Source organism: Chiloscyllium plagiosum, unplaced genomic scaffold (genome assembly GCF_037043375.1).
Source record: "Chiloscyllium plagiosum isolate Xiang-an unplaced genomic scaffold, Cpla_swu_hap1 HiC_scaffold_5, whole genome shotgun sequence".
Lineage (NCBI taxonomy): Eukaryota > Metazoa > Chordata > Chondrichthyes > Orectolobiformes > Hemiscylliidae > Chiloscyllium > Chiloscyllium plagiosum.
Window position 1 is genome coordinate 82,318,772 of NW_028270143.1, and position 18,124 is coordinate 82,336,895.

The 18,124-nt window shown below is 42.6% G+C and overlaps 2 protein-coding genes across 2 annotated transcripts in view; one reads left to right on the plus strand and one right to left on the minus strand.

Annotated features, from left to right (window-relative positions):
• Positions 1–2,392, minus strand: part of nsun6 (NOP2/Sun RNA methyltransferase 6) — a 37,153-nt gene extending 34,761 nt beyond the window's left edge. The window contains exon 1 of the mRNA XM_043690410.2: positions 2,147–2,392. The gene's annotated coding sequence lies outside the window, so the exon portion shown is untranslated. The remainder of the gene's footprint in view (positions 1–2,146) is intronic.
• A 2,219-nt stretch (positions 2,393–4,611) lies between these two features.
• Positions 4,612–18,124, plus strand: part of LOC122550020 (ADP-ribosylation factor-like protein 5B) — a 49,459-nt gene continuing 35,946 nt past the window's right edge. The window contains exons 1-2 of the mRNA XM_043690414.2: positions 4,612–5,087; positions 10,436–10,496. Coding sequence (XP_043546349.2) covers positions 5,042–5,087; positions 10,436–10,496 — 107 coding nt within the window. The 5' untranslated portion in view covers positions 4,612–5,041. The remainder of the gene's footprint in view (positions 5,088–10,435; positions 10,497–18,124) is intronic.

Below are 18,124 nucleotides of genomic sequence, written 5' to 3' on the forward strand. Positions count from 1 at the left end.
ATCTTTATGTCCTGACTGTTTTGGAGATGGCTAAACTGCAATGAAGTCACCGACTTTTTATCTCTCAATAGTCTCCTTCACTCTGAAAGAAACTTCCACATTTACTGACCTTCCTAATGGTTCTTCCTTTATGGAAGGAAAATTGTTTCTGTCTCCTTGTGTATTTGGGCACTTAGAGTCAAAGAGATGTACAGCACGGAAACAGATCCTTTGGTCCAACCCGTCCATGCCGACCAGATATCCCAACCTAATCTAGTCCCACCCACCAGCACCCGGCCCATATCCCTCCAAACCCATCCCATTCATATACCCATCCAAATGTCTCTTAAATGTTGTAATTGTATCAGCCTCCACCACATCTCTGGCAGCTCATTCCATACACGACTTGAAGCAACTTCTTCCTTCAGTTTCATTTTTTTGTTTCTAAAGCATTATCAATGGGGCCTCATGATATTCCCACATGAATAATTTCCCTCAAATGGCTTTCCTTGGCCTCCCCATTCATCTTTTCTTCTAGAAGACAATCAATAAAACTGACCGCTTCGACCAACAAATTGGTCATCTAACTCTATGTGATCTTACATGTCAAAGTGCCAATCTGTGTTTATTTAAATTCTGTGAGATGCCTTGGGTTGTTTATGTTCTAGATGTATATTTTCTCACTGAGCTGGAAGGTTCATTTTCAAACGTTTTGTCACCATACTAGGTAACATCATCAGCGAGTCTCTCGTGAAGCACTGGTGTTATGACCCGCTCTCTATTTGTGTTTAGGTTTCCTTGGGTTAGTGATGTCATTTCAAGAAGAAATTACATCACCAATCCAAGAAAACCTAAACACATAAATAGAAACTGGATCATAACATCAGTGCTTCACCAGACACTCACGGATGATGTTACCTAGTATGGTGACGAAACATTTGAAAATGAACCTTCCAGCTCAGCGAGTAAACTTAAATCTGGAACCTCAACCTGAGCTACAAATCTTCTCAAAATTTGCTGTTTAATGATGTCACTAGCGTTATATGAACTTAAATAGTACTTGATCTGGATTATATAGATCATATTGATTAGAGTTGAACCCTCACTAAACACTGACAGGCTCCTGAGCAGGGCCTTAAGTTTTTGGTAAGGATCCCAATGCTGAAATAAAATGTAATGGTCACAACCATGAAGCTGCGTTGGAAGCACATTGATAAAGGGATTGTGTTGAAAAGCAGGGAAGTTATGTTACAACTGTATAGGATGCCGGTGAGGCCACAGCTAGAGTACTGCATGCGGTTTTGGTCCCCATACTTGAAAAAGAATATGCTGGCGCTACAGGAGGTGCAGAAGAGGTTCATTAAGTTGATTCTGGAGTTCAGGCATGGTGACCCTAGGTTAAACCAACACAAGTAACCTCTGTCTAATGAAGCTCTACAGCACTACAGTGACTTTATTTGAATATTCAGGGGATCTGTTTCGCTCAGTTGACTAGACAGCTGGTTTATGATGCAGATTGATGTCAATGAATTTAATTCCCAAACCAGCTGAGGTGACCATTATGCAACCTCTCCTTTTCAACCTCTCTCCTCACATGAGATCTGGTGACTCTCAGGTTAAACCACCATCAGTCTGCTCTCTCTAATGGGAAGAGCAGCCCCATGATCTGGTAAGACTATGACAACTTTGCTGCCCATGAATTCCCAGTAAACCCCATCACTACTAATACTCAGAAACCTTTGCTGCTTCTACACCCTGACTCAGGATGACTACTATGATATCTTATCCAAGCAAATCTCCAGAGGTTCACATCCTCTCCAATGTTAGCACTTTACATTCCTGATGCACACCGAGCATCAATCCTTTTGCTTAATGTATCTAAGAATTATTTGTTAAGCAAAACTAAATATAAATCAGATATTTCTAGTTAAAAACCGAAAGATGCTGAAAATTAGAAACAAAAACAGAAATTGCTGGAAAAGCTCAGCAGGTCTGGAAGCATCTGTGCAGAGAAATCAGAGATAACGTTTCGGGTCCAGTAACCCTTCTTCAGAATGGAAGCCAGAGCTGCTGAGCTTTTCCAGCAATTTCTGTTTTTGTTAGAGATTTCTAATTCATTCCTCTATTTCTACTAGAATTTATGCTTATCCTCCTCCCGGCGACTTACATTCTCTCTTATTGTTGTGGTTCTGTTCACCGAGCTGGAAGTTTTTGTTGCAAACGTTTCGTCCCCTGGCTAGGCGACATCATCAGTGCTTGGGAGCCTCCTGCGAAGCGCTTCTTTGATGTTTCCTCCGGTGTTTATAGTGGTCTGTCCCTGCCGCTTCCGGTTGTCAGTTTCAGCTGTCCGCTGTAGTGTTTGGTATATTGGGTCCAGGTCGATGTGTTTGTTGATGGAGTTTGTGGATGAATGCCATGCCTCTAGGAATTCCCTGGCTGTTCTCTGTCTGGCTTGCCCTGTGATAGTAGTGTTGTCCCAGTCGAATTCATGTTGCTTGTTGTCTGCGTGTGTGGCTGGTCATGTCGTTTCGTGGCTAGTTGATGTTCATGTATGCAGATTGTTAGCTGTCTTCCTGTTTGTCCTGTATAGTGTTTTGTGCAGTCCTTGCATGGTATTTTGTACACTGCCTTCGTTTTGCTCATGTTGGGTATCGAGTCCTTCGTTCTGGTGAGTTGTTGTCTGAGCGTGGCTGTTGGTTTGTGTGCTGTTATGAGTCCTAGGGGTCGCAGTAGTCTGGCTGTCAGTTCCGAGATGCTCCTGATGTATGGTAGTGTGGCTAGTCCTTTTGGTTATGATATGTCCTCGTTCCGTGGTCTTTCTCTTAGGCATCTGTTGATGAAGTTGCGCGGGTATCCGTTTTTGGCGAATACCTTGTACACTCTATACAATCAACACAGGAATTCTTGGACATCATCAGAAATATACACATAGACAAAGAAGAAACCATGATATCATTCGACGTGACGGCACTGTTCACTTCGATTGACAAAACCCTAGCCAGAGAAACAATAGCCAACCTACTGGACATACAGAACAGAAAACAGGATGCTGAACCTATCAACAAAGACGGCATACTTAAACTACTGGACACGTGCCTCACAACACACTTCACATTCAACAACCAGATATACGAACAAATCAACGGAACACCCATGGGATCACCAATATCGGGACTCATAGCAGAGGCAGTTATGCAAAGGTTAGAACAAACAGTCCTACCACAAATTCAACCCAAACTCTGGGTCAGATATGTCGATGACACGTTTGTAATCATTAAAAACACGGAAATAGAAAAAACACACCGGATCATCAACGCCACACTCACAGGAATCCGATTCATGAGAGAAGAAGAAAAGGATAGCCAACTCCCATTCCTAGACGTGATGGTACAGAGAACACCAAACGGAGAATTCACTACAAGGGTATACAGGAAAGCCACACACACCGACCAAGTCCTAAACTATGAAAGTAACCATCCCAACACACACAAACGAAGCTGCATCAGGACACTATTCAGAAGGACCACAACACACTGCAGTACACCAGAACTGCAAAAAGAAGAAAAGGAACACCTATACAAGGTATTCGCCAAAAACGGATACCCGCGCAACTTCATCAACAGATGCCTAAGAGAAAGACCACAAAACGAGGACATACCACAACCAAAAGGACTAGCCACACTACCATACATCAGGAGCATCTCGGAACTGACAGCCAGACTACTGCGACCCCTAGGACTCATAACAGCACACAAACCAACAGCCACGCTCAGACAACAATTCACCAGAACGAAGGATCCGATACCCAACATGAGCAAAACGAATGTAGTGTACAAAATACCATGCAAGGACTGCACTAAACACGATATAGGACAAACAGGAAGACAGCTAACAATCCGCATACATGAACATCAACTAGCCACGAAACGACACGACCAGCTATCCTTAGTAGCCACACACGCAGACAACAAGCAACATGAATTCGACTGGGACAACACTACTATCACAGGGCAAGCCAGACAGAGAACAGCCAGGGAATTCCTAGAGGCATGGCATTCATCCACAAACTCCATCAACAAACACATCGACCTGGACCCAATATACCAAACACTACAGCGGACAGCTGAAACTGACAACCGGAAGCGGCAGGGACAGACCACTATAAACACCGGAGGAAACATCAAAGAAGCGCTTCGCAGGAGGCTCCCAAGCACTGATGATGTCGCCTAGCCAGGGGACGAAACGTTTGCAACAAAAACTTCCAGCTCGACGAACAGAACCACAGCAACGAGCACCCGAGCTACAAATCTTCGCACAAACTTTGAATTCTCTCTTACTGTTATCCCTGCCCCAGCTCTAATGTATTTTATTCTGCTATAAACGATACACACTCGCAACTAATACTTCATGAAGACCTTACCTTCACCAGCCCCCAGCAAGCAAGCACTTCATTCGCTGTAGCCACCGCCTATCAGCTTCCAATGTGTGTCACTATCCCCGCCCACCGACTCCCGGTTCGTCGATGTGAAACGTCTTTCACCTTTTGAACCCAATCAGCCGGCATATTTGAAAGCGATTCACCTGCCCTCCCCTTCCCATCACCCACCGCGCTCCCATACCCCCACATCCGCGCCCCGCCCCGTGCGTTAGCCCGGCCCCGCGGGGATGTTAACAATGGGAGGGCGGAGTGAGTGACTGTCCGTCAGTCAGTGCAGCCAAATGAGCGATTGTCGTCTGTTTGCGCGTGCTTGGCGGATAACTGGGAGCAGTGAACGTGCCTCCTGTTTGGGCGCGAGGTGGAAGCGCGTGCCTTCCGAGTTAACGGTCAGCGGCTCCCTCGGCTATGGGGGACGCTGTGCGCTGCTGGAGACGGAGCCGCGGGAGTTGACGACCGGTTAGCCGCGGGGAGGGAGAGTCTGTAACGGCAGAACGGGGAGGGGAGAGATCTGTAAAACGGAGGGCCGCCCGCTTGGGGCTGCCGGTTAAGGTGCACAGTGGAATCGGCGGCAGCCCGGGGTCCCGGCGGAGCAAGTGACGGTTGGATTGCAGCCGGTTGACGGTCATGGGGCTCCTCTTCTCCAAATTGAGGAGTTTCTTCTTTGAACAAGGTAAAGGTGCACCGTTGTCCTGGCGATTCCTCCTTCCTTTCACCGCCAATCGGTAAATCTTAAAGGTTCCCAGCCGTGGAACCCGCACCATTTCCCGACCTCGCCAAGAACCGGTGGCACTAGTTAACTTGCATTTAACTCGTAATGGTTGGATTTTTTTTCTTTTAAAACGACTTGTTTGCATCAGTTTCTCTCCGTCCTTTCGGCTACCCCAGCACCTTGAAGGAGGCGAGGACTGCAGATCCGAGTCGGAGAGTGTGGTGCTGGAAAAGCACAGCCGGTCAGGCAGTATCCGAGGAGCAGGGTGAAGGGTGTTTTGGACATGAGCCTGCTGCTCGGGTGCTGCCTGACCTGCTGTGCTAACCCCCCCACCAGTAACTTGCCAAACCCTGGCACCTAACCATGACGGTTGGAATATTGTGTGCAATTCTGGTCTCCTTCCTATCGGAAAGATGTTGTGAAACTTGAAAAGGTTCAGAAAAGATTTACAAGGATGTCACCAGGGTTGGAGGATTTGAGTTACAGGGAGAGGCTGAACAGGCTGGGGCTGTTTTCCCTGGAACATCGGAGGCTGAGGGGTGACCTTATAGAGGTTTACAAAATTATGAGGGGCATAGATAGGATAAATAGACAAAGTCTTTTCCCTGGGATCGGGGAGTCCAGAACTAGAGGGCATAGGTTTAGGGTGAGGGGGAAAGATATAAAAGAGACCTAAAGGGCGACTTTTTCACGCAGCGGGTGGCACGTGTATGGAATGAGCTGTCAGAGGAAGTGGTGAAGGCTGGTACAATCGCAACATTTAAAAGGCATCTAGATAGGTATATGAACAGGAAGGGTTTGGAGGGATATGGGCCGGGTGCTGGCAGGTGGGACTAGATTGGGTTGGGATATCTGGTTGGCATGGACGGGTTAGACCGAAGGGTCTGTTTCCATGCTGTACATCTCTATGACTCTAAGATCACTTTCCATCCCAATACTTCACTAATTAATTAGATTTTCGTCCTTTCTGCAGCACTCAAGCCTAGAACCCTAAGTGATATCTCCTGGTATCGAGATGAGTTTTATTCTCTTTGCCCCCCCCCCCCCCCCGCAGCAGGTATAGGTGAACTATAGGGGTGAAACGTGCATGTATTTGGGGATAGGGAGTTGAGGCTGGAAGTTTGTGTCCTGGAGGGTAATAGGATTTAAATGAATGCAGACTGAGATACTGGAGAAGCTGAAAGAATTCAGAGCATCTGGCTAGTTTTGTAAATAAGTGTCTGGATAGCTACAGCTCTCTTCAGTTTACCCTAAATAGATTAGCATCAACCAAAGCTGTGATTTAGATCAAAGGATACTTAGAATTAAGGAAAGCTCTTTGAATCAAGTCAATTTATCCTTTCAAAATTGTAGTATTGTCTCTCTTGCTCTCGGTACCTTCCACCTCATAGAATCCATACAGTGTGGAAGCAGGCCATTCTGTCCATTGAATCCACAATGCCCCTCTGAAGAGAATCCTACTCAGACCAACCCCACTATCCTATCCCCGTAACCCTGCATTTCCCATGGCTAATCCCACTAGCCTGCCCATCCCTGGACATTTAACATGGGCAATTTAGCATGCCAATCCATCTAACCTGCACACATTTAGACTGAGGGGGGAAACTGGAGCAAACAGAAAACCTGTGCAGATTCCACATGGTTGACTGAGGGTGGAATCAAATGCCAGTCACTAGCACTGAGGCAACAGTGCTAACTGCTGAGCCACCATGCCACCCTTATATCTTCAAGATCATTAACTTTATTCCTGGAGTTTGTTTCCTCTTTTAACCATTCTACAAGAACACCTTTATTATGTTAATTCAAGAATGAAATATTCACTGTTGTGTTGCTTTGACCTGCTCCACTGCTTGAAGTAATATTCCATTGTAATTTTAAAAAAAAACCCACTATATTTCTCATTTCTTAGCCCTCATAACTTCCATTTTATAAATAAAAGGTAAGGAGGTTATATGGTGCTGTAGTTAAGGAGTACTCTGAGCAGTTGTGCTCATGACACTAGAGGAAGGAAGTGATTGCACTAGAAAGAGTACAGAAGAAATTCACCAGGATGTTGTCTGAGACAGTGATTGAGCTATGAGGAGAGATTAGATAAACTGTTGTTGTTTTTTTCCTTGGAGCAGAAAAGGCTGACAGGGAATCTGAATGAAATATATAAGGTTTATTCTGAGGGGCTTCACCAGAGTAGACAAAGAAAGACTTTTCCCTTTAGTAGAGGGGTCAGTAAATGTGGGGTTGAAAATGTGTTGCTGGAAAAGCGCAGCATCCAGGGAACAGGAGAATCGACGTTTCGGGCATAAGCCCTTCTTCAGGAATCTTCAGTAAATGTGGGGAGCAGTCTTAAGGTAAGAGCAGTAGGTTTAGAGGGTAGTGCGTATCTGGAACTCACTGCCGAAAAAGGGGTAGAGACAAGAATTCTTAAGACATTTACAAACTGTTTAAATGAATACTTGAAATGCCACAGCATTCAAGGCTACAGGCCAAGTATTGGAAAAATGGGCTAAGAGTAGATGGATGTTAGATGACTGGCATGGACACCATGAGCTGAAGGGCCTCTCTTGATGCAGTAAAATCTGACTCTAACTCTAATATATCCAATTTCTATCCCCAGATTTTTCTGCAAACTCCGACCTCTGACACTAAACATTAGCTTTATGACTGTTCTGTACTGTCTGTGTTTGATGAATGATTCCCTAATTTTTCAATGATCAGGACTTAACATGGCAAGTCATTTGAATATTTTGTGACTTTTTTCGGTTTTTAAGCTTTATTGGGCATTGATATTGTGACTGTCATTCTCAGCATTTTGTTGTATCTTTGATAGCATGGGTAATATGAAAGTGCCAAAAAAGTTAATCTTTATATCCTGTTCTGCATATGATAAAGTTTTATATCAATCTTTTACATTGTCTTCAATATTAATTTTAATTTGGAAATCCCTTTTAACAAGTCTGAGATTATCTTCAAAATATTTAAACTATTGTCGGTCAAGCTGCAGTACATTTTCTGAGTTAAGCAGCTTTTTTCCTTTCTCTGTAAGAGCTGTTGTGATACTGCTCCGAGTACCTCCTTTTCCCCCCCCCCCAGTTGTAGAATCTTAAATGGACAAATTGAAAATGTTAATTATGATATGATTTGGAACTGCATATTATAAGATCTGTATTCCTGCTTATTATACTTGCATTTTGGTCCTCATCAGGAGATCTCAATTTGTCTTTCATGCCAGTTCATTGCAATGTAGCTGTCAACTCCAATTATTTAAAAAAAACTTTTTAAATACGTTTAGTTGATCTAGCCTCCACAACTGAGGTAGAGAATTCCAGATTTTCCCTAATCCAAGAAAAGGGATCCTATTGTATCTCCAGTTTAAATGTGTGTCTGCTTATTCTGTGACTATATCCCCTAGTTTGAGAATCCCTCCCTGTTTTTAAAAAAAACTTTCTCAACATCTATTCTGAGCCCATTCAGAATTTTGTTTGCTTCAGTAAGATTACCTTCATTGGCTAAACTTTTATTCATTAGAGTTTTGAGCTTCTTGATAAGTCAACTGCTCCACTCTAGGACTCAACCTAGTTGATCTCTTTTGAACATCCTCTAATGCCAGTATATTCTTTTGTTTGTTTTATTATTTTTTTTTGTCTTAATCAGACGTTGCATAGTCTAGATGCTGACTAAAGGCTCGTGTACTAAAGTGTTCCAATCTGAGACTTCTGTACTGTAATGGGGGATTAAAATAAGTCTCACATCAGATATCGTATGCCTTCTGAAAATCAGATTGATATTCCTTTGTGACACATCTGGACCAGTTTGTCTTGAGTTGCGTTGTCCACATTGAGAACTTAATTGAAGAGTATTAAAGTTACAATTTAAAGAGATTTTGCCCTTTCAGTTCAATTTTAGCCTGGGATCCTAGAGTTGGAGGGAAACAGCACCTCAAGTCACCCAAATATTATCTCAAATTTTATAAATATAATCCAATTTCTTGTAAACAGTAAGGAAACACCAGGATTACTTTACTTGGGGCAGAAGTTGTCTTTTTTTTAGATGAGTCAGTCTGGCCAAGAGAAATTGCTTGATGAATTTGAATCATGAAGCTTGTGCAAATTATTAAAGTAAAGCTAAGCTACCAGAAAGTACAGAGAGAAAGAAACTGAAAATGCTGTGGAGGAGTTCGATTGAGCATTTCTACTGCATCTTGTAAAATATTTTCACAGTTGATTTTTACTAGGCAATTCTTTTTAAATATTTATAAATGCATAACCTTGCCAGATACACCTTTTGATATGGATGCAAGTTTTTTATCATTTACCTTTGTGTCACAAAGTGCAGATGAAGTTGAAAAGGTCTGGGATATTAACACTGTCCTTAATATGTTGAATCGCAATAGAGCTAAAATCCAGAAAGGAGAGAAAACTAGTGCTCTGACCAGATCATGCCTTAAGTACTTGCCTGTGTCAGTGTTGTCATGTGGAAAAGAGCTATAGGTTTGGAGTGTTAGAGACTTATGAAATTATGGGGTTAATTGTAGCAGAAACTGTTTGTTCATAGAACAAGTAAAGCTTGGAATGGTCAGTTTACTGGAGGCAAACAAAATCTGGAATCACCTAGGGAACAAGTGACTAGGCTGCATAGTTTACTCATCTGTATTCACGAGTTTTGAGAAGATTTGTAGCTCAGGTTGAGGTTTTGGATGTAGGTTTACTCGCTGAGCTGAAGGGTATTCATCTGTATTCATTTGAGTAATTTCAAGCCAAAACATCTAAACTTTGTCGTGATTTTGATTTAAACTAAGTGAGGCACCCTATTTTAACATTAGAGAAATTGTCCTGACCTGATTATTTTTTTTTCTGAAGTATAATCCTGGTGAGCTTAGAAGCGCAAGGGGAGCATTAAAAAATAACACCATCTGCCTCACGTCCTGACTTGAAACTAAATCTGTGCTTTCACTGCTGGATCAAAAGTCTGGAACTCCTTAACAGCATTGTGGTGTTACTACCCAAGGTTTACTGTATTTCAAAAAGGCAGCTCATCATCTTCTAGAGGACATTTAAGGATGAAAATAAATACTGGCATAGATGCCCCTATCCTATGAGCAATTAAAGGCAAATCCCTCCTTGTGGAGTACTCCCTCAATTAAACAGCAGGAATTTAGTTAGGCACCTTTTCTATACAGCTTAATCCTTGCAGCTATTTTATACAGTTATATATTGCATCTTTGATAATTTACTGTGCAAGTTAAAAATATAATTTGCCTTGAATGCAGTATTTCACTGATACATTTTTATACTACAAAAATTTATATTTTACAGAACATAAAGTTATTGTTGTTGGCTTGGACAATGCTGGAAAGACCACAATACTTTATCAATTGTAAGTAATGATTTTTGTATATATTAACAAAAACTACTTCTGGACCATGCACACATTGTGATTTTGGGCTCATTTTGCAAGCACTAATGCAAAATACTTCCCATTTCAGGCACCCAGTATAGTATTAAGCTTCAGATTGGAAGTATTAGATTAGATTCGCTACGGTGTGAAAACAGGCCATTTGGCCCAACAAGTGCACACCAACCCTCTGAAGAGTAACTCACCCAGACCCATTTCCCTCTGAATAATGGGCACCTAACACAATGGGAAATTTAGCATGACAATCCACCAGACCTGCACATCTTTGGATTGTGGGAGGAAACCAGAGCACACGGAAGAAACCCACACAGACATGGGGAGAATGTGCAAATTCCACAGAGACAGTTGCTCGAGGCTGGAATCGAACAGAGGTCCCTAACACTGAGACTGCAGTGCTAACCACTGAACTACCATGCTGCCCCTTCTGGTTGAATGCAGATTAAAATTCTATCTAGCAGATAACTTTTTTTTTCTGTATTAACTTTACATATGGTTTAAAATAAATGATTTTAATACTAAATTTGGTGTCTTTTTTTGTGTCCTGGGCGCTGTAATTGAGATCATGCAAACTGGTTTCAAGTAAAAGTCTCATAGCCATTGTACAGTTTCATCCTATTGGTTAAATGGAATATCTTGTTTCAAAAGAGGTACCAGAAATCTGTACTAACATTACTGTGCCAAACTGCTTATCTCAAATGTACTCTTTCAGAATGAAACTCTGAAGACTTTTTAAATAACTTCTTTTAAATATTTTTCCCCTCATCTTTGACTGTCAGAGTGGGTAAGTGGGGCCTTATCTGAATTATCTGCAATGCTGAGAAAGGCATATCTTTTTCAGTCAGAGATTTTTATCTACATGTTGGAATTGTATGGTGGAGCCATAAATGCTCGAAGTGAATAATTAAAATCTAGACATTTGGCCAAATAAATATAAAATCTTTGATTCTATCATCACAATGAATTACAAAAATTAACCATACACTCTCTTTCATAAACTCATTTTTTTTTAAAACAGTGAATGGCATTAAAGTCAAATGTCATTAGCTTTGGCAAATCAGCAATAAAGGGCTACGATGCTGGTCAGTTAACTTAGATTTATAACAAGATTTACTGTATTTTAGCAGGGAAATTTTGTTCATAGTAATCAAAACATATTTTCTCCTTGCCACCTTTTAGATATTTGGAAACTTGGATCACTCAAGGACCGACACAACTTATCTGTTTTTCTGAACTTATAATTTTCATTGAAGGTGATATTGTTGATGGAAGATTTTGTTTTTTTTCAGTACTTTCTATTATGCCTTGCTTTCTGACCCTCAAGTATAGATTCAGCATTATGCTAATAAACAGGTTATGGCACTCTTGTCTCTTTTTTTTTTCATTGTTATAGGGTGTTGAGAAAACAGGGATTATTGCCAGAGAAGGTTAAATAAAGCAAAGAGTGACCATAAGAAAATTAATGTGCTTACTGCACTGGAAGGTCAACCTTAGCGAAACAAAACACTAGCTCCCAAGCATCGAGAGCAATAAATTACATATCCATACATTTGTAGTTCCTCTTCCCTGGATATGAGATTTTATAAAACACAATTGTTATGGCTATATAAAGGCCCTTATTAGTATGGCAGACAAATCTGTGTCTAGATAGTCTAATAAGGGTAGCCACATCTTATAGCAATTCTTAGAAGTAAGGTGTGCCATAAAACTATGAAAGTCCAAAGGGATATGCTCCATAATCTATCTTGCATCAGCCCGACAAACCCGGGGAATTCTCAGACACCTAACCTAGCAGAATATTGTTAAAAATGACAACACTAGGTTATAGTCCAACAGGTTTAATTGGAAGCACTAGCTTTTAGAGTGCTGCTCCTTCATCAGGTGGTTGTGGTTGTCTCACAGCCTATCATCCCCGGTTGAAAACCTGCCATGCCAATTATAGGTTTAACAAATAATGTTTTGGCAATATTGCCTTCACTCTACTGCATTGTCCTCCACGCTTTAACAGTATTAATAACTATTGGGTTGTGGCAATATTCTTTAACTGTCCTCATTTTGTCCAAGAGCAGCAAGCAAGTAGTGGGATATATTGCCTGATAAGTTTCAATATCTAAGCATATTGAAAGAGGGTCCCCATAGGTCCAGTCACTCACATAGAATAGAAGCAAACTTAGTTTGTAATGTCTGGGAGATCCACTGCCCCCAGTCTGAGAGACAGTTGCAATTTATTTAATAAGGGGCCGCTTACGATGCCAGATAAAACAGCTGAATCAGCCATTCAAACTCCTGAGCATTTGCCTAGTGACAATCAAAGGGAGCATTCACATAGGGTACAGTAGATGGGGAAGAATATTCATTTTAGCGAGGACTATCCAACCTAACCAAGAAACCGGAAGTACCTCCCATCTTCGAATGTCTTGTTTGTTTTTTATCAAATAAATGAACAAAGTTAGCTTTAAATAGTCAATCAAAAACTGGAGTCACGTATAAAGAAAGCATCCCCGTGACCACTTAAAAGGGAATCAAGATTCACCCTCCAAACCTGGTATTTTCGTAAGACCACCCATAGGCATAGCCTCCGATTTTGCAAAGTTGATCTTGTAACCTGAAAAGGTGCAAACAAATTTATGCATTGTATCAGATGAGGCACCACAACTGCTGGGCTTGACAAAAAGATGAGGACATCATCCACGTATGTGATTTTGACCTCACTTCTGGAGCTGTTATATTAGGATCCTTATGAGTGGCCTATTAGAATCCCTATGAATGTAAAAAGCAGTAGAGATAGGGGACAGTCCTGTCAATTACCCCTGAAGGTATTAAAATTACTTGACTGCAGACTATTGGTGAGAACTGCTGCAGGAGGGTTGCTGTAAAGAACCTTTACCCATCTTATAAAGACTTCGCCCAAGCCATGGGCGGCATTGTGGCTCAGTGGTTAGCACTACTGCCTCACAGCACCAGGGACCCAAGTTCGATTCCAGCTGCGGGCGACTGTCTGTGTGGAGTTTGCACATCCTCCCCGTGTCTGCATGGGTTTCCTCTGGGTGCTCCGGTTTCCTCCCACAGTCCAAAAGATGTGCAGATCAGGTGAATTGGCCATGCTAAATTGCCCATAGTGTTAGGTATGTTAGTCAAGGGGAAATATAGGGAAATGAGTCTGGGTGGGTTATTCTTCGGAGGGTCGGTGTGACTTGTTGGGCGGAAGGGCCTATTTCCACACTGTAGGGATTCTACGAGATAAACCTCTTTTAGGGTGGCATGGTGACTCAGTGCCTCACAGCGCCAGGGTTCCAGGTTTGATTGCAGCCTTGGGCAACTGTCTGGTTGGAGTTTGCACAGTCTCCCTGTGTCTGCGTGGGTTTCCTCCCACATTCCAAAGATGTGCAAGTCAGGTGAATTGACCGTGCTAAATTGTTCATAGTTGTTAGGTACATTAGTCAGATGGGGGGGCGGGTGGATTACTCTTCAGAGGTTTGGTGTGGACTTGTTGGGCCGGAGGGCCTGTTTCCACACTGCAGGGAATATAATCAAACCGCTCTCAAGTACATAAAAGGTACGGCCGCTCAAATGCCTTGTCTGCATCTAGAGTGATTATTAATCCCTGTACAGACTGTTGTTGACACATTTGAATCACATTAAGTAACCCAACATTATTGGAAGATCTGCAGCCTTTTATAAAACCCGTCAGGTCCCTTTTAATAATAAAAGGCAGCACAGTTTCCAGTCTTAACGCAAAAGTCTTAGAAAGGATTTTAAAATCAATATTTAAAAGTAAAATGGGACTATAGGAAGCACAGTCCTCCAGGAATTTCCCTTTTTTCAGAATGAGAGAGATATTGGCCTCTTTTCAAGATGTTAGGAGCAATCATGACTGTACGAGTAATTAAACATGTTGAACGTCTGACCTGACAGCATGCTTATAAATTCCTTACAATTCACTGGGAAGTCCATCAGGACCAGGTACCTTTCCACTATGAAGCTGTTTTACATCCTCCTGCACCTCTTGCTCTGTTAATGGGACATTAAGAAAAGACTCTTGTTCGGGGGTAACATCCAGGAGTTCCAGATTTTGGAAAAACGACTTCATCCTAGCCCACCCATCCTCACAGCTTTCAGACTGATGTAATTCGGAGTTAATCTCCGAAATGCCGCATTAATCTTTTTGGAATCACAGGCTAGGTTTCCAGCACCTTCCCGGATCGACGTAATGGCTTGAGGGGCATTCTTTTTCCTAGCAAGATATGCCTAGTATTTGCCCGGTTTGTCACCATGCTCAAACAGCCTTTGTTTTGCAAAAGTAAGCACCTTCTTTGCAGACTGCGTGAGCATGGAGTTAAATGTAGACCGAAGCACTGTGATCATCTGTACCTTATTTAGATTAGATTAGATTAGATTACAGTGTGGAAACAGGCCCTTCGGCCTAACAAGTCCACACCGACCCGCCGAAGCGTAACCCACCCATACCCCTACATTTACCCCTTACCTAACACTACGGGCAATTTAGCATGCACATCTTTGGACTGTGGGAGGAAACCGGAGCACCCGGAGGAAACCCACGCAGACACGGGGAGAACGTGCAAACTCCACACAGTCAGTCACCTGAGGCGGGAATTGAACCCGGGTCTCTGGCACTGTGAGGCAGCAGTGCTAACCACTGTGCCACCGTGCCGCCCACTTATCCAACGATAGCCTGTCAAAGTACACTTTCTTGTCTGTCTTTAACTGTGTTTTGAGCAGATGCTGCTGCTCACCCTTCTGCCGCTTCCTACTGGCAGAGTCGGAAATAACTAACCCTCTGGCATAAGCTTTAGCTGTTTCCCAGAGAACAGGCGGGCTACTAGCCAAACCTGAATTAATGCCTAGGAACGCCCTGAATTCCTTGGAGAAATACTCCACAAACTTAGTATCCTTAAGGATAAAGGGATCCATTCACCAGTGTGTCGGACCTGCTACAGTGTCCTTAATCTTAACCACGAAGTGCACTGAAGCGTGATCGGAGATGCTAATATTACGAATCGTACTGGACGCCACTGAGACCAGGATTGCTACGATTGTCAAACATAAGTTTAAATTGAAGTTTTTGATTTCCTGCATATATAAAAGCAAAGGAAAAGGGAGCAGGAGTAAAACATAAAGTCTGTCAAATCAGTTCTGCTGTTCAGTGTGATAATTGCTGATTTTGGGTTTCAGGTACATTCCTGTAACCACACTCTATACCTCTTGATTCTCAAAAACATCAACAATCTGTTGCAATCGTGAATATATTCAATGATGGAGCATTCTAAGGTAGAGAATTCCAAAACATCATAACCCTGAGAGAAGCAATTTCTCCTTGTTTCAGTCTTAAACTGTACACCCATGTTTAAGATTCCCCAACCAGCAGTGAAAAAATAAATTCAGCTTCTACCTTATGAAGTCCCTGCAGACATGTTTCAATGAGATTTTTCTCAACTCCGGAGACTACGGGATTAATTTGCTCAATCTATCATCCCAAGGACCAACTTTTGCTGTACTGCTTCCTATGCAACTAGATCCTTCTTTAAATATGGAGACTAAAACTGCATTCTATTCCCAACCTGATCTAATCAAAACCCTGCACAGCTGTAACAAGGCTTCCTTATTCCTGGAATCCAAGCCAAAGAACAAAGAAAATTTATAGCCCAGGAACAGGGTCCTCCAAACCTGAGCTGATCCAAATCCACTGTCTAAACCTGTTGACCAATTCCTAAACATCTGTATCTTCTGCTCCCCACCTACTCCCCACTGTCCAGACGGATCTTAAATTAATCTACCGTGCCTGCCTCTACTACCTCTGTTGGCAACATGTTCCAGGCACCTACCACCCTCTGTGTAAAGTACTTGCCGCGTGTATCCCCCTTAAACTTTTCACGTCCCACCTTGAAAGCGTGACCTCTCATTATTGAATCCTTCACCATGGGAAAGAGCTTATCTCTATGCATTTAAACTAAGTAGCGGGGGGGAGGGGACAAACTGCATGTTTAAAAAGGAAATTGAAGGGAAAGTTAGAACAAGAGAAGTCTAGAAAGACAACTGTATCAATGAGGCAGAAAACTCGGAAAGAGATCATGCTGTAAGGTTGACTGAAATAGGGGTTGATGGGAAGGGTGAGAGCAGTAACAAATTAAAAATACTATACATGAATGCATGAAGCATTAGACATAAGATGGATGAGCTTGAGGCTCTTTTGGAAATTGGCAGATCCGATATTGTGGGGATAACTGAGACGTGGCTTCAAGTGGACAGGGCCTGGGAAATGAATATTCAAGGCTACACGTGCTATTGTAAGGACAGACTGACGGGCAGAGGGAGTGGGGTGGCCTTGTTGGTAAGGGAGGATACTCAGAGGGGGGACCTAGAGTCAGGGGATGTAGAGTCAGTGTGGATAGAGCTGCGAAATACTAAGGGTAAAAAGACCCTCTTGGGAGTCATCTACAGGCCCCCAAACAGTAATCTGGATGTCGGATGTAAGTTGAATCAGGAGCTGAAATTGGCCTGTCGTAAAGATGTTACTACAGTTGTTATGGGGGATTTTAACATGCAGGTAGACTGGGAGAATCAGGATGGTATTGGACCTCAAGAAAGAGACTTTGTGGAGTGCCTCAGAGATGGATTCTTAGAGCAGCTGGTGCTGGAGCCGACCAGGGAGAAGGCAATTCTGGATCTGGTATTGTGTAACGAACCAGAATTGATCAGAGACCTCGAAGTAAAGGAGCCATTGGGAAGTAGTGACCATAATACATTAAGCTTCAATCTGCAATTTGAGAGGGAGAGGGTACAGTCGGAAGTGACAGTATTTCTGTTGAATAAAGGGAACTATGGAGCTATGAGGGAGGAGCTGGCCAAAGTTCAATGGTGCAATACCTTAGCAGGGATGACCATGGAGGAACAATGGCAGATATTTCTGTGTATAATGCAGAAGTTGCAGGATCAGTTCATTCCTAAAAGGAAGAAAGATCCCAGGAGGAGACATGGGCGGCCGTGGCTGACGAGGGAGGTTAAGAAACATATAAAGTTAAAAGAGAAAAAGTATAACATAGCAAACATAAGTGGGAAAACTGAGGACTGGGAAGCTTTTAAAGAGCAACAGAGGATTACTAAGAAGGAAATACGCAGAGGAAAAATGAGGTACGAAGGTAAACTGGCCAATAATATAAAGGAGGATAGTAAAAGCTTTTTTAGGTATGTGCAGGGCAAAAAAATGGTTAGAACTAAAAATGGACCCTTGAAGGCAGAAACAGGGGAATATATTACCGGGAACAAAGAAATGGCAGAGGAATTAAATGGGCACTTCAGATCTGTGTTCACTGGGGAAGACACAAACAATCTCCCTGAGGTAACAGTGGCTGAAGGACCTAAACTTAAGGAAATTTATATTTGCCAGGATTTGGTGTTGGAGAGACTGTTAGGTCTGAAGGTTGATAAGTCTCCGGGGCCTGATGGTCTGCATCCCAGGGTACTGAAGGAGGTGGCTCGGGAAATCGTGGATGTGTTGGTGATTATTTTCCAGAGTTCGATAGATTCGGGGTCGGTTCCTGAGGATTGGAGAGTGGCTAATGTTATATCACTTT